Source organism: Delphinapterus leucas, chromosome 10, assembly GCF_059928025.1.
Source record: "Delphinapterus leucas isolate spDelLeu-1000000601 "Yukka" chromosome 10, BTC_Dleu_Yukka2, whole genome shotgun sequence".
Classification (NCBI taxonomy): Eukaryota; Metazoa; Chordata; class Mammalia; order Artiodactyla; family Monodontidae; genus Delphinapterus; species Delphinapterus leucas.
The window spans coordinates 65,124,548-65,149,749 of record NC_143138.1 but is presented as its reverse complement, the minus strand read 5'-3'; the positions used below and the strand labels follow the sequence as shown (position 1 = coordinate 65,149,749).

Here is a 25,202-nt window from a genome sequence, read left to right as displayed (position 1 = left end):
CACGGGGAGGGGTAAGGGTAAGCTGGGATGTAGTGAGAGAGTGGCATTGATATATATACACTACCAGATGTAAGATAGATAGCTAGTGGGAAGCAGCTGCGTAGCACAGGGAGATCAGCTTGGAGCTTTGTGATCACCTAGAGGGGTGACATAGGAAGGGTGGGAGGGAAATGCAGGAGGGAGGGGATATGGGGATATATAGCTGATTCACTTTGTAATACTGCAGAAACTAACACAACATTGTAAAGCAATTATACTCTAATACCGATGTTAAAAAAAAAAAAAAATCCGCCTGCCAATGCAGGGGACATGGGTTTGATCCCTGGTCTGGGAAGATCCCACATGCCACGAAACAGCTAAGCCCGTGCACCACAACTACTGAGCCTGCGCTCTAGAGCCCATGAGCCACAGCTACTGAAGCCCGCGTGCCTAGAGCCTGTGCTGCACAACAAGGGAAGCCACCGCAATGAGAAGCCCGCACACCACAACAAAGAGTAGCACCCACTCGCCGCAGCTAGAGAAAGCCCGTGCACAGCAACGAAGACCCAATGCAGCCAAAGATAGGTAGATAGATAAAAAATAAATAAAAAGTGGTCTGCATCAAAAAAAAAAAACCTTAAATTTTAATTTAAAAAGTTTTTGTAACCAAAGGCTCCTAAGCATTAACTTGGTCCAGAGAAGATTTATCATCACAATTATCGGTACTAGTAGTACCCAGTTGATCACAGGGTTTTTTTGACAAATTATTAACAACCATAAAAGTTGAATCTGATTGGAAATGTTTTTCTAATGAGATTATGGGGGCTATTATTTTCCTTGATTAGACCATAAATCTGGATAACTATTTTTTGTTAGGATGGATGGAAAGGTTTTAACAATATTTAGTCCTATTGTTTTTATAGGTAATAATAGCCAAAAAACCTTATTCACTCAGCTAAGTATGTGGGAATGGAAGCTTTATTATGGTAATGTCTTTAAATCTTTGAGTTACATGCTAAGCATTCCGTAACTCAGTATTATTAAACATTATGACCTCTTTGAATTCTGGAAAAGCAAAGAATTGAAAACTACCTAACCTGGAAAGGATTTGTTAGTCATTAGATAATTCAGTTTGTTTAGGGGTTTGCTTTTGTTTCACAGATGTGTGATATTTTCTTTCATCCGTATGAGGAAAATGACATTTCTTTTAAAAAGTCTCCTATTTGCCGTATCAACATTGTTTCGCTGGGTGACATTTATTCTCTTTGAACGTGATGCCTTTCTTTTTTGGTAGTAGTTTCCCTCAGTTATTTGGCAATACTTGAGATTCCCTGTGATAACATGACTGTTTTCTACCACCTGCCTCTGGCAGGGGTGTGACAGTGCTGCCAGGTGTGGTGTGGGGCTCCCCCGCAACTCCTCTGGGTATCACCATTCACCCGTTGGCTTCCTCTTGTGCCAAAGCATTCAGTCTCTGTTCCCATCTTGGGTTTGGCACAAAGGTGACTATTGTGGGGTGAGGGAAGGAAAGCGTGGGGGAAGTGGGGACTGACCTGACAGCTTAAAACTGAGTCCCATCATCGCTGCTGTCTCTAAGCCTGGAGTACCTTGGAGTCCTGTTTTCCTATGTCTTCTTTGGGCTGGGGTTTCTCCTTAGTGTGGTCTATCTGCTTCGTTTTCTTGGATATTCCTTGTAATTTCTGTTCCACTGGGGGGGGTACCCCTCTTGATTTCTAGATCTTTTATTACTTAATTTTTTTAGCAGTCTTTCCTGCTGTTTCTAACTGCTTGTGATAGTATGTTGAAGCTGGCCTGTGTGCTTCAGTTGGCTATCTATCCACTATTTAAGGTGCTCAGTTAAAACAGGACTTTACCAGTGGTGTTTGGTATATTTTTTTCCCCACACCTTTTCTGATTATTTATGTGTGTTGTATGTCTTTTTGTGAACTACATACCTAAAATGGATTCCTTTTTTTTAAACATCTTTATTGGAGTATAATTGCTTTACAATATTGTGTTAGTTTCTGCTGTATAACAAAGTGAATCAGCTATATGCATACGTATATCCCCATAACCCCTCCCTCTTGCGTCTCCCTCCCACGCTCCTTATCCCACCCCTCTAGGTGGTTGCACAGCACCCGGCTGATCTCCCTGTGCTGTGCAGCTGCTTCCCACTAGCTATCTGTCTTACATTTGGTAGTGTATATATGTCATTGTTACTCTATCACTTTGTCCCAGCTTACCCTTCCCCCTCCCGGTGTCCTCAAGTCCATTCTCTACCTCTGCATCTTTATTCCTGTCCTGCCCCTAGGTTCATCAGAACCATTTCTTTTTTTTAGATTCCATATATATGTGTTAGCATATGGTATTTGTTTTTCTCTTTTTGACTTACTTCACTCTGTATGACAGACTCTAGGTCCATCCACCTCATTACAAATAACTCATTTTCGTTTCTTTTTATGACTGAGTAATATCCCATTGTATATATGTGCCACATCTTCTTTATCCATTCGTCTGTCGATGGACACTTAGGTTGCTTCCATGTCCTGGCTATTGTAAATAGTGCTGCAGTGAACATTGTGGTACATGACTCTTTTTGAATTACGGTTTTCTCAGGGTATATGCCCAGTAGTGGGATTGCTGGGTCATATGGTAGTTCTAGTTTTAGTTTTTTAAGGAATCTCCATACTGTTCTCCATAATGGCTGTATCAATTTACATTCCCACCAACAGGGCGAGAGAGTTCCCTTTTCTCCACACCCTCTCCAGCACCTAAAATGGATTCTTGAGTTAAGCTGTATTTCAAAATTTGATAGACTGCCAGATTTTCTCATAAAAAAGTTGTTTCAATTTATATTCCTCCAGTGGAGTATGAGATTACCCATTTTCCTACACCTTTGCCAACACAGGCTATTATCAAATTTTAAAAAAGATTTTATCACTCTCATGGCCAGAAGACGGTATCATTTTTGTAATTCTCATTTTCCTATAGTCTGCATTTTATTTTATTTTTTTGCAATTTGCATTTTCATCTGAGGCAGAGTTTTGAAAATATGCATTCTTTCTTGAGCTAGGAAGAATAAATTTTATAAGCTTACTGTGTGAGGGTAAAAGGGAATTTATTTATGCCAAATATGTTCTAGCTCATATTTGTTCTATCTCTCTGGATAAGTAAAACAATATGTGAAGCCCTAGCATGGTGCATACTGGGTATTTAATAAAAGTCTGTTATCTTTCATTCCTTTATTTTCCTCTTCTTCTTCCAGTTAGTTGATATTTTCTTTTCAGTCTGCCTTGTTCTTTTAGGTTGTTCTCTTTAGTTGTTCCTCTGTTACCTGAGATTACAGAATGAATGATCTTTTCATTGAGTTTATATGAAAGATTTCTGCCTTGGATTTGTGGGACCCAGAAGCTTGGACATTGTAGTTTGCTGTCTTCCAAAGTAAAATCTTGCATTTTATATTTTAGTAGCATATGTTCTAGATTTTTACTTGTCTTATGAAAAATATGTCTGTGAGGTTTTTTTTTTCTACTAATCTTAGGGAACTAAGCATTATTTGATGTAGTTCCTTAATCTTTTTAAAAATTAATTAATTAATTAATTAATTAATTAATTTTTGGCAGCATTGGGTCTTTGTTGCTGTGCGCGGGCTTTCTCTGGTTGCAGAGAGTGGGGGCTAATCTTCGTTGCAGTGCATAGGCTTCTCATTGTGGTGGCTTCTCTTGTTGTGGAGCATGGGCTCTAGGCACGCGGGCTTCAGTAGTTGTGGCTCGCGGGCTCTAGAAGCACAGGCTCAGTAGTTGTGGCGGAGAGGCTTAGTTGCTCCACGGCATGTGGGATCTTCCCTTACCAGAGCTCAAACCCATGTCCCCTGCATTGGCAGGCGGATTCTTAACCACCATGCCAACAGGGAAATCCCTGTGAGGTTGTTAAGTAAGAGTGATTTGTAGGAACCTCTTGGGTTGGCAGGCTGACTGCAGAGCTAGGCAGGTTGCTGAAATGTTAGATATCGTCAGAGCCTTTCAGAAAAGGTTATATGTCCTCAAACTGATCTATACAGTTAGTGCAGTCAAGATCCCATCAGGATTTTTTTGTATAAATCAACAACTGATTCTAAAACTTATATGGAAAAGCAAAGACACTAAAATATAACCAAGACAATTTTGGAAAAGACCTAATTTGCACGACTTGTGTGACATCATTTCAAGACTTTATACAAATACAGTAATCCAGACATTGTGGTACTGGCAAAATGGATAGATTTATAGTTTGGTGGAACAGGAGAGTCCAGAAACAGACCTACACATAATATGGTCAGTTGATTTTCAAGAAAGGTGCAAAGGAATCAGTGGAGTAAAGGAACAATTAGATGTCAATGTACAAAAATATGAACATAGACCCATATCTTATACCACGTAAAAAATTTAACTCCAAATGTATCGTAGACCTCAATGGGAAACCTAAATGAAAACTATAAAACTTCTAGAGGAAAACATAGGAGAAAATCCTGTGACCTTGGGTTAGGCAGAAATTTCTTAGATATCCCACCAAAAGCATGGAAGCATGAAGGAAAAAATGATAAATTAGATTTTATCAAAATCGAAAGCTTTTGCTGTTCAAAAGACAGTTAAGAAAACAAAAATACATTTCTTCAATGTATTTTCTTGGAAAATACATTTATGGGAGAAAATATTTGCAAAACTCATCTGATAAGGATTGGTATTCAGAACAATAAAGAATCTTCAGGGCTTCCCTGGTGGCGCAGTGGTTGAAAGTCCGCCTGCCGATGCAGGGGACACGGGTTCGTGCCCCGGTCCAGGAAGATCCCACATACTACGGAGCGGCTGGGCCCGTAAGCCATGGCTGCTGAGCCTGCGCGTCCGGAGCCTGTTCTCCGCAACGGGAGAGGCCACAACAGTGAGAGGCCCGCATACCGCTAAAAAAAAAAAAAAAAAATCTTCAAAATTCAATAATAAGAAAATACACAACCCAATTTAAAAAATAGTCCAAAAAATTTGACTGTTCAATTCACCAAAGAAAATAAAAGAATAGCAAGTAAACAAGTGAAAAGTTGCTCAACATCCTTAGTTATTAGGAAATAAGATACAACTATAATCTATAAGGATAGCTTTAAAAAAAAAAAAAGCCCACTGCTTCCAGAAGTGCTGCTGGTGACTTCCAGGTAATCCTCATGTACAGGAGCAGTGATGGTGCCCTGGACTGTCTACATGGGTGGTTGTTGTTTGTTTTTTTTAATATTTATTTATTTGGCTGTGTTGCAGCATGCGGGATCTTTCGTTGCAGCGCGCGGGCTTCTCTCTAGTGGCACTCAGGCTCCAGAGCTCACGGGCTCTCTAGTTGTGGCGCGTGGGCTTAGTTGTCCTGCGGCATGTGGGATCCTGGTTCCCCGACCAGGGATTGAACTCGCATCCCCTGCATTGGAAGGTGGATTCTCTACCACTGGACCACCAGGGAAGTCCCACGTGGGGGTTGTTTTAAACGGCTCTGTGTCCTTGGACCATTTGGTTTGAATCACAGGTTCTAAACCTATGGTGCTTCATGATGGTTTTATTGAGTATAATAGTAACCTTTGACAGTGTACAGAGCAGGAAAGACTTAGACTTATTAGGAAAGCTTCTCCTGTAGTCGTGGTGCTTATCAGAGTTTGGATGCCATAGAAATCAGTGACTCAGTTCTGTTCTGTGTTTCTGGATTTCCTTTTATTGGATCTTTAAATTTTGGACAGATTTTATCTGCTTTAAGCTAATGCTATGAAGAGTGGCAAAAATTCTACTAGTTAGACAGTAGTTGCGTCTGTTTTTCATTTTTCTATCTGTCACAGTGGGTAATTATTCTTTGTGCTCATTGCAGGTACTTCATCTTCTCAAGCAACAGTGCTTGCCAACGGTGACCACGGAATAGAAGGGAATGATGCCACTGGTAAGTGATTCCCAGGAGTCCCCAAATGTGTGGGTGAAACAGTCACGGTAAACACCTTGATCAGCTCCTTTGAGGAGGATTGTTAGTGGAAGCATATGGATTATTTCTAAGGGTACTCTTGTTCTTGGTGGTTGTATTTAAACCCAGGGCATCTGCCTCATAACATTTCCAACAATGGAAAGAGAGAATTTCATTTGATATTTCTTGAATATCTTTTGTAGTTGTACCACATAGGAGCTGGATCAGTCTTAACAATATGCTTTTGCTGCAGAATGACCAAAAAAAATGTTATAATGGAGTCCTTTGGCTGCTACAGTTCTTTGGGCAGGTCTCATCCCTGAATGCATACTGTACTCAGTTTGCTTTCCATGGCTCAATGTTAGGAAACTTGTGAGCTGGAAATTAAAAGTTCTTTCCTTTCTGTTGTGCCCTCAGCCTGTTTTTCCTTTATTTTTCCCTTAACTGTTACTTTTGAAATCTGTCTCTGATGCCTAGCCCATTACCAGGGCTAGCACTGAGTTCCTGTGGGTTCCCCCAGTGTATTTGAAGTGAGCAAAATTCTTGAAGCAGTAGCAGGGTCCATAGGGATGTACAGTACTATGTAAATCTGTGTTTAGGTAGCTGATATGAGAGCCATGTTGAATTTTAAAAAATAACTGAACTTAATTAGCTTAAGTGCACAATCAGGCTGACGCTGTTGACCCAACTGAAAAGACTTTTAACTGGGCATAACGTTTGCTTCACATTACTGCAGGGAGGCAAGTGCTAGCCATGTCTGTGTTCCTCTTCTTGCACGCATACCTTAGCCTTGAGAAGCCTTTCCTTGAGCTACCATAGGATTTCTTGGTTTCTAAGGCTTCCAGAATGCGTTCTGTTAGCACTAGCAGTTATTCCAGGATTTACTCTTTATTCTGTGACCTTTAGAAATGTTGTATACATCTTTGTATGTTAGGTTTACTGATGACTAGGTTCTATTAGTTGTGAATGTTAGTTTTACCCAGTGACAATAAATCCTTATTAGCAACTCATTAATTAGGACCTCTTCAAAAGCTAGAGATAACCTGAAGTGCGACCTTATTTATCTTCCAGTTTTGTGAACTGAAAGTTTTTTTGATAATCTTAGTTCGTATGTAGTGTTGACTGTTTCTGTGTCTGCTTTGAAAGCAAAGGTCTATATAATTTTGGTTTTAAGAAAATATTTGTAGAAATATCCCCATGATTAAAGGAGAAGCTTGAACACAAACTTTTAAAAAATGAATAAATTCAGCTTTCTTTAATGAGGAGGCAGTGCTAGGGGAAGGAAAGGCTTGAAGGGATTGATTTGGTTAGCCATTTGGAAGAATGAATGCCATTTTCATCCAGGAAGGAAATGACTACCACACTAGAGTAGGTTTCTTCTCCAGCAGGATGTCAGGTCTGACCAGAGGAGACTCAGACTTTATGTAGCAATTGTTTCCCACTGCCACAGCTTAATTGTGCAGGAAAAAAGAACAGGAAGAACATGCAGCCTGGCCCTTACTGTTTGAAGACTTCAGTTCTGTGGCTGCAAAAAGGAGCCCAGCTATTTATGAACTGCCCAGTGCCATTATGAGAGCAGGTCTTTCTGCTCTTGGACACCTCTCCACCATTGTGTAAAATATAGTTTGCACACCTGGGGAGATGTTGTGTTCTCAACCTGACCTCTTGACTATATTAAAGCAGGTGCTTTACTGAAAATACGCATGTTTCATTGGGGGTGGAAAGGAGTAGGGAGGGGGCCGAGAGTGCATGTTTTCAGAGCATGTTGTGACATCGTTCTAATTTGGCCATCACTAACTGGAGCATGTAGCTCCGTGCTCTTTTGGAAATTCCTACTTCTGCTTCCTTCAGAGTGTTAATCTGTAGTCCTAAGAGCAGACCCGCTCTGCTGACAGTGTATAAAGGGTTTATGAGCATCTTGCAATGTTGAACTTGCTGTTTACTAATGATCTGTGCTTTTCCACCCTTTCCTTCCCTTTCCTACTTCTTCCTCTCTTTCTATTTTTCTCCTCCTAGAAGCCTAGCGTGTCTCTCAACACTGGGGCTGCTGCAACACCAGACCAGTGATCTTTCCTAAGCACCGTTACACTTGTAAAACCTTCAGCATTTTGCAGAGCTTTGCTTTCCTTCCTGGACACGATATAGAAGAAGCTGAGGGTAGTTCTTCGGGGCCCATTTCTGCCGATGCCTGAGCAAACCACCTGCTTCCTTTTGTGCTCCGCAGGGCTTGATGGAACCTCGTTTCCCTTTGTGAGCACAAAGTACCAGATGAATTCTTTTTAATTTTAGTATTTTTATGAAGGTCATCTAATGTCTTTTATTTCTTGTTCTCTTTTAAAACTCATTTTTTAATTTAATTCAGTCTCACATTTTTCTTTTCTTTGAACATTTTTAGTTGGCCTTTTTCATTTGGTTTTCAGATCTTCAACCTGGATCAGGGTAATGTAGCAGCAAATGAGAAGGTGTGCTTTCATAAAGGGATCGAGGCCACCAGCACTGCCGTGAACCTCCCTTCTTCTCTCCCTCCTCCCTCCCTCTGTGAGCTCGCTTTTAGGGTAGATTCATCTTTCAGGCTACCTATGTTTCTCTCTACCTTACTAACATCTGAATAATAGCTATTTTAATTTAAAGTTTTCTAATTTAGAGTAGTTCTGATTAAACTTTGAAAAATATTTCCTGAAATGAAATCATCCTTTGTTATTTGCAAGTTGGGCTGAAATTGTTTCTATTATGAAATTATGATCTATTTGTCCAGGCTTAGATTCTCCTGAAAATTTGACAGCCTTATTATTGTGTGTGGAATTTCATATCCCAAATTTCTTAACATGATCATGAACTATCAAGATAATAATTGGGAAGCTAAGGAAAATGGAATCCTGTATTGTTAGAATACTGGGCTGTTGATACAGATAGAAAATAACTTTTTCTGTAGCAACCTGAGAATGAAGTTAAATTGCAACACATCGAAGAGCTACAACCAATTATTAGGTTTCTAATGAAATGATTTTCTGACTGGACTCCAGCTCTGTTCAGTGTTAACCTCCCTATGAACTGTGGAGGTGCCTTTGTGCAGCCTGAGGTGGGATTGGTGGGTCACATATAAATAACCTGTGTGTCAAGTTCTTTACCATGAACCTTAGGATTTACTTTCACACATTCTGAGGATTGTCCCAGTAGGACTTTCTTTTTCTCATTCCTCATTTTCCCAAACTAAAAGCTAAAAAAATCTGAAACCATCTGGGACAAATACTGTGGAACTTTTCAAATGATAAGCTTTGATCAGATTTTTAGAAATAGAATATAAAACATGGGCCATGTTTTGAAATTGTAGAGGAGTTCTGGTTTAAGATCTGGAATGTGAGATACTCTTTAAAATTTTCTATCCTCTTACTGACTATGCAGGTTTGTATAATCACTAAGCTACTGATTATTTCAGATTAAATATTTGGCACCGTGTTCTGAGGAAGATTTGAGATGTACATTCTTTTAGATCCCCTGATACAAAACTACTTTGGGGATGGGAAAGTTAGAATATTATGAAAGTTTAAACCAAGACCCTGCAATGACTTCTGGAATTTAGGAAGCGTTCCCTCCTGTGGTCCTGTGGTTTGTTCGTCTGCCAGGAATTCCTTCTGTGGGTTCTGGAGAGAAGACACTAAGGGAGGTATATTTTAGAGGGAAGTGCTTATGCTAACATTCTAAGCAGTTGGTAAATATGAAAACTCTTAGCAAAGGAGAAAAATATGAAAAATACCATAGGAGAGCACACCATCAAATAAAACATAGCTCTTTTCATTTGGTATGTAGTTGTTTCATTTTTTTTTTGTGCCTTTTTTTTTTCTAGCTAAGGAACTTTTCACAACTGTTAGTGCTAACTTTAAAAAATCATGCTTGACATCCTTCTATCACTTCTAACTAATCTCTGCAGTTTGTCTAGGTGACAGGTGGGTAGAAAAGCCTGGGTGTGACCCCTGTGGTATAGCTGTGGTCAGAAACATACACTCACACTTCATTATTGACATTGATTTATTCCACTTTAATTTCCATTTTGTCATGTTTATTTCTCTTTGAAATTTGTTTTTTTCCAAATATGTTTCTTTTTGAATTTATGGAATTGTTGAAAATTTCTACTATCAGCCAGCTAAAATTTAGTGTATATTGTTAGCTCTGTTTCACTTGGATGTTTCATTTTGAAGGAAATAAATGTAACGTTTCACATATAGCTTCATATGAAGTAGCCAGTCCTGCAATGAAATGCTGTATTGCCATCATGGTCACACCCAGTGGCCCAGGATCTCACTGGTGAGGCAGCCAAGACCGATCAGGGTTGCTCTATTGAAATGTGTTGTTTCTTATATGCAATCTCTCTCTTTCTCTCTCTCTCTCTCTTTTTTTTCCTTCTTTGGCCCAATGTTGAAGATGTAGAACTTTGTTTTTAAATAGTATTTTTATAACTTTATTCACTCACCTAAGTTTGTATTTTTTGTGACTTTAGATTTCAACCGTTTTGTATATTGGGACATTTTAATGTGATCATTGTGCTAAATAAATTACACTAATAAACATCTTACACCAACACCGTATGGACTGGATTTTGGTTGGGGTCTTAATTATTGAAGTATAACGTGGCCAAAACATGAGTTTTGTAAATAAAGGCCCTTGAGACATGCGCTCTTGGTCTAACAAAGCTTCTAATCTGATTCATAGTAATTCCATAATTATATGGACTTTTTACTTTTTGCCAGGCACCTTCACTTACGTTGTCATTTTGGATTATCAGAGTGAGCTCCCTTTTATCTGGAATCTGTAAGAGTTAAGAAGCCCAAATGACTATTTGATATTTTATAGCATCTGATGAGAAAGACAGTTGGCAGAGTAGCAATAAGAAGTTATTCCAATAAGAAGTCATTCCAAAAGACAGTTTCCATGGCGTATCAATTACTGTTAGATACTTTCTAACACTACACTTTTGTTTAGTCCAGTTAAAATTCACATTCATAGTCTTCCTAAAATGCCTTTTGAATTAATATATAAAACGTGTTACATTCAATAACATTTTAATTTTGTAACCTTATTGTTTGATAATCTAGTAGGCTGTATCTGGGAAGAATTCAATGGAATGCCCAATTTCCTAGTCATTGTGGGTTAGTGTGTCTTTACAGTTGATAGATTTGCAAACGCAGTATGTTGACTGAATTAAGATGTTGAAAAGACTGAATACCTAAGGTAATTTGCATGGCATAAAGAACTTTTCTAGCTTGGCAAACATTTCTTTTTATTAAGAAAGCTCAATTTAATGTTCTTAGGTTTCTTTGCATTAAGAGAGCTCAATAATCTATTCTTAGGTTTGAAGCACAATAATTTAAGTACTGTAAAGAATAATTCTCAATCTTGACTAACCTTATAGGTACCCTAGGATTAAACTTTTGGTGATGGGAACAACTGTTGGGTTTTATTAGTGTATTCATTTTGATGAAAGTGAAATGAAACCGGCTTCAGGTGGATTCTTCCTTCTTGTTGGCCTGGTAATATGGTGGGGCTGGGAGACTAGAGAGGGTTCTGGACAAAGACACAGGACTGGTGGGGCAGGAACAGAGTGTTAGTTTTATTTCTAAGTCATGCGTAAAACTGGATTATCCTCCATTTTATTTTGATGCTGTTTTCATTACAGTGAAGTCTTAACAAGACTTAACCACAAATAAACATCTCTGCTGCCATGGAGCCAAATTAGTGTTATTTACACTGGGGCTAGATGCAGTATACTAAGTCTCCACAAATGGCAGTGTTACTAGTGGTTTCCATTGTGATCAGAGTCGATGGCTTTTTATTGTGATAACTCTTCTGAATGGGATGTGTTATCATTCCTTCAGGTCAGAACAGCAGTGAAACAGTAAAACTGCTTTGTTAGAATGTCATGACACAGAACGTATCCTAGGTGTTTCATCCCTGTCACTTGTATCATCAGATGGAATGCAAAGGGTTTTGTATTAGACAAAATTTGTCATCAAAAATGTGAAATCTTAACAGAAAAATCTGTAATGTTAGAGTTTCTGAACAGCTATTGTAACCAACCCATATGCTGGCATTATAGCTCGTAAATGAAGCCTGAACATAAAGCTGCACACTGTGTTCCTAGATGTAGACACAGCAAGGCAGCCATTCCCCCTGCCCCTCCTCAAATCCTGAAAACAAAGCTTTAGTTTTTTTTTCCTTTCTTTTTTCAGATATGCGTTGCATTTTGGAAACACACCAGTAAAATACCAACATCTAATGTTTCTTAAAGTTTTTTTTTTTGGTTTATTGTTTTCTGGTAAAAATATAAAACTTCTCAGAAAAATCCACATGTACCCATTAACACACATGTTATATTTACTTATAGGGCGTTTAGGACTCCCTTGAAACCAGCTCAGGGACTGAGCTTAAGAATCTTCATCTAAGCAAAGCATTTAATTATACTGTGAGCCATTCGATTTCTATTTCTGTTGGAGTTTTGTGTTTAATGAAACAAAATAGCTTCTTCCTGAGCTTTGAGTGAGTCCATAATTCTGAAATACTTTTTAAACTGTAACCTCGTTTATATGATTTGCTTCTCTTTGTGGAATGATACTCTACCCTATGTCAAAAGGCATTTGTTGATACAGAATATTTTCTTTTTTTATTTGTAATTCTGTAAGTAATATACGAATACATTCTCCTTTCTAAGAAAAACTAAAGCATTGTAGATAGAGCCACACTCTTATCGGAGACCAGAAGATTTTTACTCATAGAACATTCACACACAGCTACTATAAGTTGATCTTGTATTTTTACATGAATCTAGACATGAACAGATTCTCCTGCCTGATACATCTCATTAGTAATAAGGGTAACTGTCATTTGTATAACACATTAGAGTTTGTAAAGTGCTTTTGAATGGATAACAGTATCCATTTTTCATTTGAAGAGGTTGAACTTTGGTTAATAAGAGAGCTCCAGGCTGTACCCAGTCTGGGAAGAAGTGCTGTGCTCTTTCTACCACATTGTCATGTCTCAGTGGATCTTCTTAAGTGCTAACTAATCATCAGAAAGGTAGTCGGAAGGAACAGAAGTTTGAAGGCCTATTTAAAGCCTTTCTTAGGCACTATTTTCTGGGAGAAAATCTAGGCTGAGGCAAGGGTTTTGCATGTAGGTAGTTTATTTTGAGAAGTGATCTCAGGAAACAAGAGTGGGAGACTGCAAAAAGTGAAAACGGAAAGATGAAAAACCAATACAGTAAAGTATTACTAACTTAGTCACTGCTGTGGACAAAGAGAGCTTAGTCCTATTGGATGGGATTTAAAGGGTGAGAGGCGGGGGGGGGGCACAAGTGGTGTCCAATTAACCAAGAGATTAATTCAACAAAAGATTTGTCTGCCTGTACTTTATCATGGAATATGAGATCTTTGAGTTCTATACTGGGAAATTTGACTCAACTCCATCTATCATGGAACTAATTTCCAAGCCTAATTGTTAGAAACTGTGTAACTAACCACAATTTTAGTTTTTGAATTTTCTATCCTAATGTTTTCTTTATGAATCAGTTTCAGTAATTTCTGTCTTTCTAGAATGTTTGTCCATTTCAATTAGGTTATGTATTTTGTTAACAAACCATAGTTCTTGGTGTTCCTTTAGAAACCTTTTTATTTCTGTAACATTGGCGTTGATGTCTTCTCTTTTATTTCTGAATTGAGTAATTTGAGTCATTTCTCTTTTCTTGATTGGTCTAGCTAAAGATTTGTCAGTTTCAATGAGCTTTTCAAAGAGTCAACTTTGGTTTTCTCTGTTTTTCTCTTTTTTATTTCATTTCTCTATTTCATTTATTTCCTCTCTAATCTGTGTTATTTCTTTCCTTCTGCTTGCTTTGGGTTTGGTTTGCTCTTCTTTTTCTAGTTCTTTAAGGTGGAAGGTTATGTTATTGAGTTGAGTTTTTTTTTTCCTTCCCTGTTATTGTAGGTATTTACAGGTATAAATTTCCCTCTGAGCAGTGCTTTAGCTGCCTCTCATAAGTTTTGGTTTTCCTAAGTGTTGTGTTTTCACTTTCATTCGTCTCAAAGTATTTTCTAATATCCTTTGTGATTTCTTTGACCTATTGCTGATTTAGGAGGGTGTTGTTAATTTCCACATATTTATGAATTTCCCAAATTACTTACTGTTGTCATTTCCTAATTTCATTTCATGGGGTTGGAGAACATACTTCGTGTAATTTCAATCCTTTTGAATATATTCAGGCTTGTTTTATTGCCTAACATATGGTCTGTCCTAGAGAATGTTCCATGTGTATGTATGTTCTTCTGTTGTTGGGTGGAGTGTTCTATAAATGTCTGGTAGGCCTGCTTGGTTTATAATATTGTTCAGGTCTTCTGTTTCTTGTTGGTATTCTTCCTAGTTGTTCTATCCAGTATTAAAAGTGGTGTATTGAAGTCTCCAACAATCATTGATGAATTATCTATTTCTCAATTTTGTTAGTTTTTGCTTCATATATTTTAGGGCTCCCACCATAATGTTTTAAGGAGAAATTTGAATAATACTAATTTTTATATGCTTTTTACATTGTTCAAGGATTAATGCCTTGTGAAAAATTCTGGGGTGTGGATAAGAGGATGTATACAAATGATTATTCCAACTATGAGCTTCCAGCAACAGGAGGGAAATATCAGTCACTGGTAGAAGATTCAAAGTGCTTTTTCAGGATGCTCATCATTGCTAATTATCACAAATCAAAACTACAGTGAGGTTACCACCTCCCATTGGTCAGAATGGCCATTGTTGAAAACTCAAAAAAATAACAAATGCTGGAGAGGGAGGGTATGAGGGAAAAGGGAACCTTCTACACTGTTGGTGGGAATGTAAGTTGCTGCAGCCTCGATGGAAAACAGTATGGAGATTCCTTAAAATACTAAAAATAGAGTTGCCATATGATCCAGCAGTCCCACTTCTGGGCATGTATCCAGACAAAACTGTAATTCAAAAAGATACATGCACCCCTGTGTTTATAGCAGCACTGTTTACAATAGCCAAGACATGGAAACAACCTAAATGTCCATTGACAGATGAATGGATAAAGATGTGGTACATATATACAATGGAATATTACTGAGCCATAAAAAAGAATGAAATCATGCCATTTGCAGCAACATGGATGGACCTAGGGATGATCATAGTAAGTGAAGTAAGTCAGAAAGAGAAAGACAAATACCATATGATCTCATTTATATGTGGAATCTAAAATATCACACAAATGAACTTACCTATGAAACAGAAACAGACTCACAGACATAGAGAACAGACTATGGTTGTCAAGGGGGGGGCGGGGGAAGGGATGGATTGGGAGTTTGGGATTAGCAGATGCAAACTATTATATATAGAATGGATTAACAACAAGGTCCTACTGTATAGCACAGGGAACTATATTCAATATCCTATAATGAACCATTATGGAAAAGAAAAAAAGTGCTTTTTCAAAGGATTTTTTCCCTTAAAATATCAACTACCTTTTTTTTGTAGAAATAGAAAAATCTGTCCTAAAACTCATATGGAATCTCAAAGGATCCCGAATAGTCAAAGCAATCTTGAAAAAGATAAAGTTAGAGCTCTCAGTCTTCCTGATTTCAGAATTTACAAAATGGTACAGTAAGTAAGACAGTGGTGATACTGGCATAAAGACAGACATATAGACTAAGGAATAGAACAGGGAGCCCAGAAATAAACCCTTGTATATATGGCCAAATGATTTTAGACAAAGGTGCTAAGACCGTCCAGTGGGGAAAAGATAGTCTTGGTGTTGGGATGAAGGTGGATCCTTACTTTACACCATATACAAAAATTAACTCAAAATGGATCAAGGACCTAAATGTAAGAGCTAAAACTGTAAAACTCTTAGAAGACAACATAGGGCAAAATCTTCATGAAATTAGATTCGGCAGTGATTTGTTGAATGTGACACCAAAAGCACAGGCAACAAAAGTAAAAATAGATAAATTGGACTCCACCAAAGTTAAAAACTTTTGTTCATCAAAAGACACTATCAGGCTTCCTTGGTGGCGCAGTGGTTGGGAGTCCGCCTGCCGATGCGGGGGACACGGGCTCATGTCCCGGTCCGGGAGGATCCCACATGCTGCAGAGCGGCTGGGCCCATGGGCTATGGCCGCTGGGCCTGCGCGTCCGGAGCCTGTGCTCCGCGGCGGGAGAGGCCACAGCAGTGAGAGGCCTGTGTACCGCAAAAAAAAAAAGACACTATCAATAGAGTAAAAAGGCAACTCATGGAATGGGAAAAGATATTTGCAAAACATGCATCTGACAAGGGGTTAATATCCAGAATATATAAAGCACTCCTACATTTCAACCACATGAAAACAAACAACTTGATTAAAAAAGAGCAAGGGACTTCAATAGATACTTCTCCAAAGAAGATATATAAGCCAATAAGCACATGAAAAGATGCTTAACATCACTAATCATTAGGAAAATGCAAATCAAAAGCACAATGAGATACTACTTCACACCCATTAGGATCTAGGCTATTATTTTAAAGCAAACAAACAGAAAATAACAAGTATTGGTGAGGATGTGGAAAAATTGGAACTCTTGCGCACCGCTGGTAGGAATGTAAAATGGTGCAACCATTATAGGAAACAGTATGGGAGGTCCTCAAAAAATCAAAAATAGAATTACTGTATGATCCAGCAGTCCCACTTTTGGATATGTACCCAAATGAAAGCAGGGACTTTGTACAACCTTGTTTATAACAGCATTATTCACAATAGTGAAAAGGTGGAAGCAACCTAAGTTATATATACATACAATGGAGTGTTATTCAGCCTTAAAAAGGAAGGAAATTCCAACATGTGCTCCAACCTGGATGAGCCTTGAAGACATTATGCTAAGTGAAATAAGCCAGTCACAAAAGGACAAATGCTGATGCCACTTATATGATTCCATTTATATGAGGTACTGCATATAAGTAATCAAATTCATAGAGACAGAAAGTATAATGGTGGTTGACAGGAATTGGGGGGGGGATGGGAAGTTATTTTTCAGTGGGTACAGAGTTTCAGCTTTGCAAGATGAAAAAAAGTTCTGGAGATGGATGGCCGCGATGTTTGCCTAACAGTGTGAATGTATCTAATGCCACTGAACTGCACGTTTAAAATGGTAAACATAAATAAATAAAGCTAGCTCATTTAAAATAAAAAAAGGTGGGCTTACCCGGTGGCACAGTGGTTGAGAATCCGCCTGCCAATGCAGGGGACATGGGTTCGATCCCTGGTCCGGGAAGATCCCACATGCTGCGGAGCAACTAAGCTCGTCTGCCACAAATACTGAGCCTGTGCTCTAGAGCCCGTGAGCCGCAGCTACAGAGCCCATGAGCCACAGCTACTGAGCCCGCGTGCCGCAACTACTGAAGCCTGCGCGCCTAGAGCCCGTGCTCCACAGTGAGAGAAGCCACTGCAATGAGAAGCCCACATACCGCAACGAAGAGTAGCCCCCACTCGCCGCAACTAGAGAAAGCCCGCAGCAACGAAGACCCAACACAGCCAAAAATAAATAAATATTTAAAAAAATAAAAATAAAATAAAAATTTAAAAAGGTGACTTTCAAATTAACCATCGTGTACGTACAGACCTCTTTAGAATTAATGTTGCTTTATATGTTAGCTGCCTTGTGGGTGTGTTCTAATTTTTCCAGTTGCAGAGAGAAATGCACAAATTTATAAGCATTATTTAAATGCTAACCAGAGTTTAAAGGAACATTTTGTAAGAACATATGTAATATTAGCTAAATTCCATGAGGAGGTTGGATGAGAACTAAGAAAATTTGAAATTAGAGCTTGAAACCTCCATTTAGACGTAGAGTTGACATCTCAAATTTGAGGTGTCCTAAACTGTACTTCTGATCCCACCCCTGCAACTAAGACAAACAAAAAAACTAAAACCTTCTCCAGCTCATTAAATAGAAATAGAATGTTCTTCTAGTTGCTCAGGCTAAATGTTTGTCTTCCCCTATCCTTTCTTTCTCTTGCATCCCACATCTATTTTGTCAGAAAAATAGATCTGGAACCTGACCACTCCTCACCAACCCCCTGCTCTTCTCTGATTTGAGCCACCAGCTCTCACTGTGACTATTGCAGTAAACTGCCAAATTAGTCTCCCTCCTTGCATTCATTTGCTCCTTATAGTATATTCTCAAAAGCACCCAGAGTGGTCCTGCACATAGATCATGTTATTCTTTTGCTCAGAGTCTTCCAGTAGTTTCTTATTTCAGAGTAAAAGCCAAAGTCCTTACCAGATACATAAGGCCATATGATACCCCTGTCACCTCTCTGACCACATCTCCTGATTTTCCCCTTTGCTAACTTTGCTTCACTGGTGTTCTCACCACTGTTCCTGGACAAGCCAGGTGGGCCCCTGCCTTGGGCTCTGAGCACTAGCTGTTTTCTCTGTCTGGAATACTCTTCCCTCATATATACTCGTAGTTCGCTCTCCACCTTCTCAGCGAGGTCTTTTCTATCTTACCTAAAATTGTACCCCTTCCAATTTTCTCTCCTACTTCTCTGCTTTAATTTTTCTCCATGGCACCTGTCGCTTGGTTATTTGTACACATTAATTATCTTGTTTATTGTCTGACTTTCCCCACTAGAAGATAAATGTTATGAGAAGGTGGGGCTTTTGTTTTGGTCACTGCTGTGGCCCAGCACCTAGACCAGTGTCTGGCATAGAGTAGGTGCACAGTAGCTATTGAATGAATAATCTTGTTGAATGTGTTTTGAAAAAAAAAAAGGCGGAGGAAAGAAATGTGGTTCTAAGGAAGGAGGCTGTTCTAAACTGGCAGTGTTATGTCTCCTAAGATGGAAGTTAGGTAGGCGAAAGGCTGGGAGGAGGCACTGATGGGAGCAGAGAGGGGAGCTCTGGGGGAGGAGCCACGGCAGAGCCCCTCTAGCAGTGAAGGAGGGGATTTCTGGGTCATTCTAAAGCATACCAAGACTTTGGCCCAGGGCTTCCCTGGTGGCTCAGTGGTTGAGAATCCACCTGCCAATGCAGGGGACACGGGTTCGAGCCCTGGTCCGGGAAGATCCCACATGCCGTGGAGCAACTAAGCCCGTACGCCACAACTACTGAGCTTGTGCTCTAGAGCCCGCGAGCCACAACTTCTGAGCCTGTGTGCCACAACTACTGAAGCCCATGTGCCTAGAGCCTGTGCTCTGCAACAAGAGAAGCCTCCACAATGAGAAGCCTGCACACTGCAACGAAGACTAGCCCCCTCTCACCACAACTAGAGAAAGCCCGCGCACAGCAACAAAGACCCAATGCAGCCAAAAATAAAACAAATAAATAAATTTATTAAAAAAAAAAAAAAGACTTTGGCCCATAGATCCCTTGCTGTGCTTCTGTAGCATTTAAGAGACATGGCAGGGAATTTTACATTCATCCCTGAAACAGACATATCCTTTCCCCTCTCCCGTGGCAAAGCCTGAGCATGTGCCATTCTGCCCATTTGCTCTGATGTTACTCTCGTATCCCTGACAATGTTAAGTCTATTATGGTTTTCCATATCCCTCTTTACCTAATACATTTTCATGGCTATAACATTGTCACTGAGGTAAAAAAAAAAAACAAGAACAACATTAGAGTAATAAAGACTTGCGCTATGATCTTTCTGTGCTATTGAGAAAATTACAAACTTCTGTCCAAGACCGTAACAGCTGTTTCGTTTAACGTTGAGGAGGAGTGGGCCACCTTGCTGTCTTCTGTATAAACAGATTATCTAGCTTAAATTTTTGTGTATTGTGAAGTTGCCTAAGCAGTTTGATTATGTTTTCTTCCTTTCTCTTCACCAGCATTTTTCTCTGAGTAGCTGGTTCTTTCTGTTTGTTTCAGGCCTCATGTAGGCAAAGAACGTTAAGAGCAAGGTCAGATATAATTGCAATAATTTTTGACAGGTTATTGGTACATGTCTTTCTGGAAGTAAATCCCCTTAGTGGTTTGTTTAAATTTAAGAAAACTGTGTAAAGAGCAGGCCTAGATCTACCACCTGCTAGCTTTGGTCTCTTAGGCAAGTTATTTGCCCTCTTTAAGCCCAAAGTTCTTCCTCTATAAAATGAGAGCTAGTAATAAAAGAATTGTTTGTGTTAAGGGACAGAAAATATTTTCAGTGCTTTGTAACCTGGTTGAAGGGGTTAATAAATGTAAAATGATATTGGGATAATGATTAATGTCCACATAGAAAGTTCTTACAGGTTCAACCTAGTGAATAGTTCTGCCAGTAAATCATTCTTTGGCCATCAGCCCCTTTTCCTATTTAAATGAGTGTATAACAGTATTTTAACTGGATGTAACTAGAGCGCATTTGGTGTCCTTTGTCTTTGGAGATTCTCTGTTTCTAGAGGACAGAATTGAAGGCGAAACTTTAAAAGGACTCCAGGCAAACTGAAGGAAGAGCCTTTGTTTTGTTTCTTGTGAGAAAATTAATTTAGGACTTTGTTACTGCAAAAACCTGGGACAGCTGATCCTCCAATGGGGATTACAACAACTTGAAATGAGCTGAGAAGATGCAAAGATGTGTAAATTACAAATTTAAGTATTGACATTTGACTGCTTAGAGATCTTCACTGAAGAGTTCTGCTCTCTGTTTAGTAAAAGTTAATATTTCTGGTCTTTGCTTTTCCGTGTAAAGTAAAGAGCTAGTCTGCTGTTGCAGCTGCTGTAGTTGTTGGTCGTGAGCAGCAAAGATGCAGTGTGTTCTCTCATGCACACAATAGCCTTTTAACTAGAGCTTAGCATGTGCCTTATGATTTATTTTCTTTGCATTAAACGTCGCTCGGATTTAAGCCATCTCACGGGTTGGTATTTATTTATTTATTTATTTAATTTAATTTTATTTTTTTTTGCGGTACGCGGGCCTCTCACTGTTGTGGCCTCTCCCGTTGCAGAGCACAGGCTCCGGACACGCAGGCTCAGCGGCCATGGCTCACGGGCCCAGCCGCTCCACGGCATGTGGGATCTTCCCGGACCCAGGCACGAACCCGTGTCCCCTGCATCGGCAGGCGGACTCTCAACCACTGTGCCACCAGGGAAGCCCTATTTATTTTTTATTGAGGTATAATTGACATAAAACACTATTAGTTTCAGGTGTACAACATAATGATTTGGTATTTGTACATGTTGTGAAATGATCACCACAAAAAGTCTAGCTAATATCCATCACCACACTTAGTTACAAAGTTTTTTTTTCCTTGTGATGAGAACTTTTTACTCTTTTAGCCATCTCGCTGATTTAATTCTCAATATCTGTATCAATCAGGGCCTAGTCAGGAGACAGAAACCACACAGTAGTTTGAACAGGGAATTAACTACTGAGGGGTAGAGAGAACTCTAAAGAATACAAGAATGGCAGATATAGGGGAACAGTTACTACCCCAGGACTGAGGTAGAGTACAAAGGAAAGAAAAATTTGGAAGAATACCCTCCTCCTCCAAAGCCAGTTTCTTTTCTTGGATATCTTCACTGGATGTTTGCTGAGGAGATGTAGACCAAGGTTGGAAAACAGGAAACTGTACATGGAGGTGCTGCTGAATCACCAGGAAGCCAGCTTGGGGCACTGGCAGAACTTGCCTGAGAAGATGCTCACAGGAGTGCCCACTAAAACATGTTGGGATGAGTACCATTGGGTGTTCTGCATACCAGCAGAGCACCACAGGAGCAAGAAAATGGAAAAGCACCCTGGAAGCAGGAAGAGAAGCCCCTGCCTCCATCACCTTCTTGTAACCTTAGTATCATGCCAACTGGCAAAGGAGAAACGTTTACAGGGTCCATCTCCATTATCACAAGCAGGGCAGTGAACAGGCAATTTGGAGCTGAGAATCAATAAATTGATAACTGGCACAATCTACCCCTTTGGCTGCTTAGCATCCATATGTACTTGTCTACATATATTTGAGCTTTCACATATCAGCAGAACAACTCTTTTGTTTGCACCTAACAAGATATAGCTGTCTCTCATATGATGAAGCAGCTTTCGTCCTTTCCCCAAAATGAGATGTTCAGTACCTGTAGTCATGGTATTCATTGCTGGATATATTAATCACTCCTCAAATCACAGTTCCACCGAATATTCTTTTGTCAAGAGACTGATTGTAAAGTTAACCTTTGACAACTTATAATGGAAGAAGGAAGAAAATGATTAGAATGTACAAATAAACAGAATATAACAAAGATAAAATATACAAAGCCATCAGAGTTCTCATTTCTGTAATTAGTCACGAGACCAGAATTGATATCTGTGAGTTCTTTCTTCAGCTACCCATTTTATGTTTCCCTTGCCCTCAGCCAGAACCTCAGCTGGTAGAAATTCTTTACCTGGTGAAACGATCCAGAATTTCAAATTTTCATTTCTTCAGTAGTCTGGCCCTTTTTTTAGTTGCCCTAGTTTTCCATGACCCTTTATTATTGGCATGGAAGTATTAAGAGGTACCTCAGAGAATCCCTTGGGTTCCAGACATAGTCTTCCTTGCTTTTATTGTGTTGCAGCAACCCAGTTTTCCCTTGATAATGAGGCTCAATCATCCCAGCCAGTAAAGTAACCCTCTTTTTTATGCCTGTTGGTTCAGTGGAATAAGGAGTCCCAAATGGCCATGTCAGAGTCTCATTTTCCAATTTGGTTGAACTGTTATATATGCTGGTAGGTCTGTTTCCTCCTTGGGGACTAAGACCTTCAAACTAGCAGAACTCAAAGTTGTCAGGAGTTGAAGTGAAAATTCCATGAGTGGGTTATTTGATATAGTACCATTCCTCTTTTTTTTTTTTTTTTTTTTGCGGTACGCGGGCCTCTCACTGTTGTGGCCTCTCCCGTTGCGGAGCACAGGCTCCGGACGCACAGGTTCAGCGGCCATGGCTCATGGGCCCAGCCGCTCCGCGGCGTGTGGGAGCCTCCCGGACTGGGGCACGAACCCGCGTCCCCTGCATTGGCAGGCGGACTCTCATCCACTGTGCCACCAGGGAAGCCCGTACCATTCCTCTTGATTCCCAGACCCACATATTATGGCTGTTGGGGAGACAGCACCCTATTAGGGTCTCTGATGCAAAGCATTACCCCATTCTTTTAGGGTGTTGTCTCCCAGCTGAAACTGTAACTGAATCTTCAGTAGGTGATTATTCCATCTTTTAATTAGGTCAGCCATCCTGGGTGATGGGGTGTGACAATACCAGTTAATTCCATGGGCTTGAGCCCATTTTTTTTTTTCAGTTTGTTGTGAAATGACTTTATTGATTGGAAGCAGTGCTGTGTGGAATGTTATGATGGTGGATCAGGCATTTTATGAGCACTGGCAGAAGCAAGGTAGGCAGAGAAGGCAAATCTATATCCAGAATACATGTCTAGTCCACTGAGGACAAATCTCTGCCCCTCCCTAACTGCTGCCACAGTCCCCCCCATGATGTAAGTTTAGTGTAATCAACTAGCTGGTCTCCCTGGGAATGGTACCCTATAGGAGGCTGAGTTTGGGTCTGTGCTATTGGCAGATTAGACACACCTGGCAGTAACTTTAGCCAGGTCAGCCTTGTTTAGGGGAAGTCCATGTTGTTGATCCAATACATAGCCTCTCTCCCTACCATGAGGAAGCACTCTGGTGGCTGGGGCAAGAGGCTGACTGATATCCTAGAGCACGTCATTTTGTCAACCTGGTTATTAAGGGCTTCCTTTACAATGAGTGCCCTTTAATGATTAGTCACTTGGGGCACAAATATGTTAGTATAAACAATGTAAATCTGTCTCTGACCATCTCTCACTGCAGGCAGAGGGGCAACCAGATGTGCTGCTCAAAGTTCCACCCGCTTGGACGATTTTCTCTCAACACTGTCCTTCAGGGTTACCTTTAAGTGGGGCTGTAGTGCTGCATCTGTACCAGCATATTGTGCAGATCCATGTGTAAACCAGACCTCCCCATTCAGCTGGTCATATGGAACTCTTAGGAGGCTCTTGGCATGGGTTAAGGGAGAGGGGGCTTTGCAACAGGAGTCAAAGTTGAGGGAGTCTGAGCCACTTGCTTAGGTAACTTACTCATATCTTTGGACCTGCTTGAATTTGGTCTCTTACATGTTTCCTCCTGATGATGGGTTGGTACTGCACATGCCCACCATTATGGTTGCGTGAATTAGACAACATCTAGTTCATGATGAGTAGCTCATGGTCGTGTGATCACATTATGCCTCATGATTAGGCATTTAGTCTCTAGCAAGGCCCAATAGTAAGCGTGAAGCTATTTTTTTTTTTTAAGGTGAATAGTTGTCTGCAGAATATAGATTTTCTCCCACAGTGTAGAGGTTTGGGCTCTCTAATTCTGTTATTTTTGCTTGCTAGACGCCCCATTCAGCATCCCAATTTGCCATGGACACTTCATCTGTCACTGGACCTACTGGATCATATATTTGCTGTGTCCTACTAATCAGACCCAATTAGCATAATGCCAATATATAGTGGGCCTGTGTGATATTTTTTGTTCAGCATCACTGTGGGCTATATTATAGGAGAACTGATGTAGGCCCGAGGCAAGACTCAGAGGCATATAAAGGGCAGGTAAAAGCAAAGTGCTTCTAGTGGTCCTTGCAAATGAGTATAGAAAAAAAAGACACTAGCTGGGTCAGTAGCAGTATGCCACGTGCCGGGACCATGTTAATTTACTCCAGTAAAGATGCTGGTGTATCAGCTGCCAGATGGGAAAATCTAATTAGTTTAGGATTATCCATAGTCATTCTCCAAGATCCATCCAACTTCTGCACTGGCCAAACTGATGAGTTAAATGGGAATGTGGTAGATATCACCCACCTTTGTTTCTTTCAGGTCTGTGATAGTTGACATTAATCTCTAAATCTCCTAGGTAAGGAGTATTGCTTCTGGTTTAATATCTTAGTAGGGAGGGGATGTTCTAGGTGATTCCCACTCAGCTCTCCCTATTTTAAAGACCCTTGTCAATTATGTCTGTTCTCAATTATTCATCTAGGAACTAAGGAAATAACCGCAAAATGGGTCCATGGAACAGTTGGGTCCACTGTGAGTTGGACTTGAGTTAAGCTAAGCACTCCATCTGTTACCTGAATACCATAAGCCCTCACTTTGACTGGTCGGCCACAGTGGCACTTTGGAACCTCAGGAATTAGTTATCCCTAAAAGGTCCGGGTATTTCCTTTTCTCTAATCAATAGTCACTCTTGTAAGTGGCCTTTGGGGAAGTGTAGAGGCAGGATTCACGGTATGTAC

At 39.9% G+C, this 25,202-nt stretch overlaps 1 protein-coding gene across 17 annotated transcripts in view; it reads left to right on the top strand.

Moving 5' to 3' along the window:
* The window catches only part of MAP4 (microtubule associated protein 4), a 167,064-nt gene that overhangs the window by 68,960 nt on the left and 72,902 nt on the right, over positions 1–25,202 (top strand). For all 17 annotated transcript variants that reach the window (XM_089919181.1, XM_089919182.1, XM_089919188.1 and 14 more), the window contains one exon: positions 5,851–5,919. In XM_089919181.1, the coding sequence (XP_089775307.1) occupies positions 5,851–5,919 (69 nt within the window). The remainder of the gene's footprint in view (positions 1–5,850; positions 5,920–25,202) is intronic.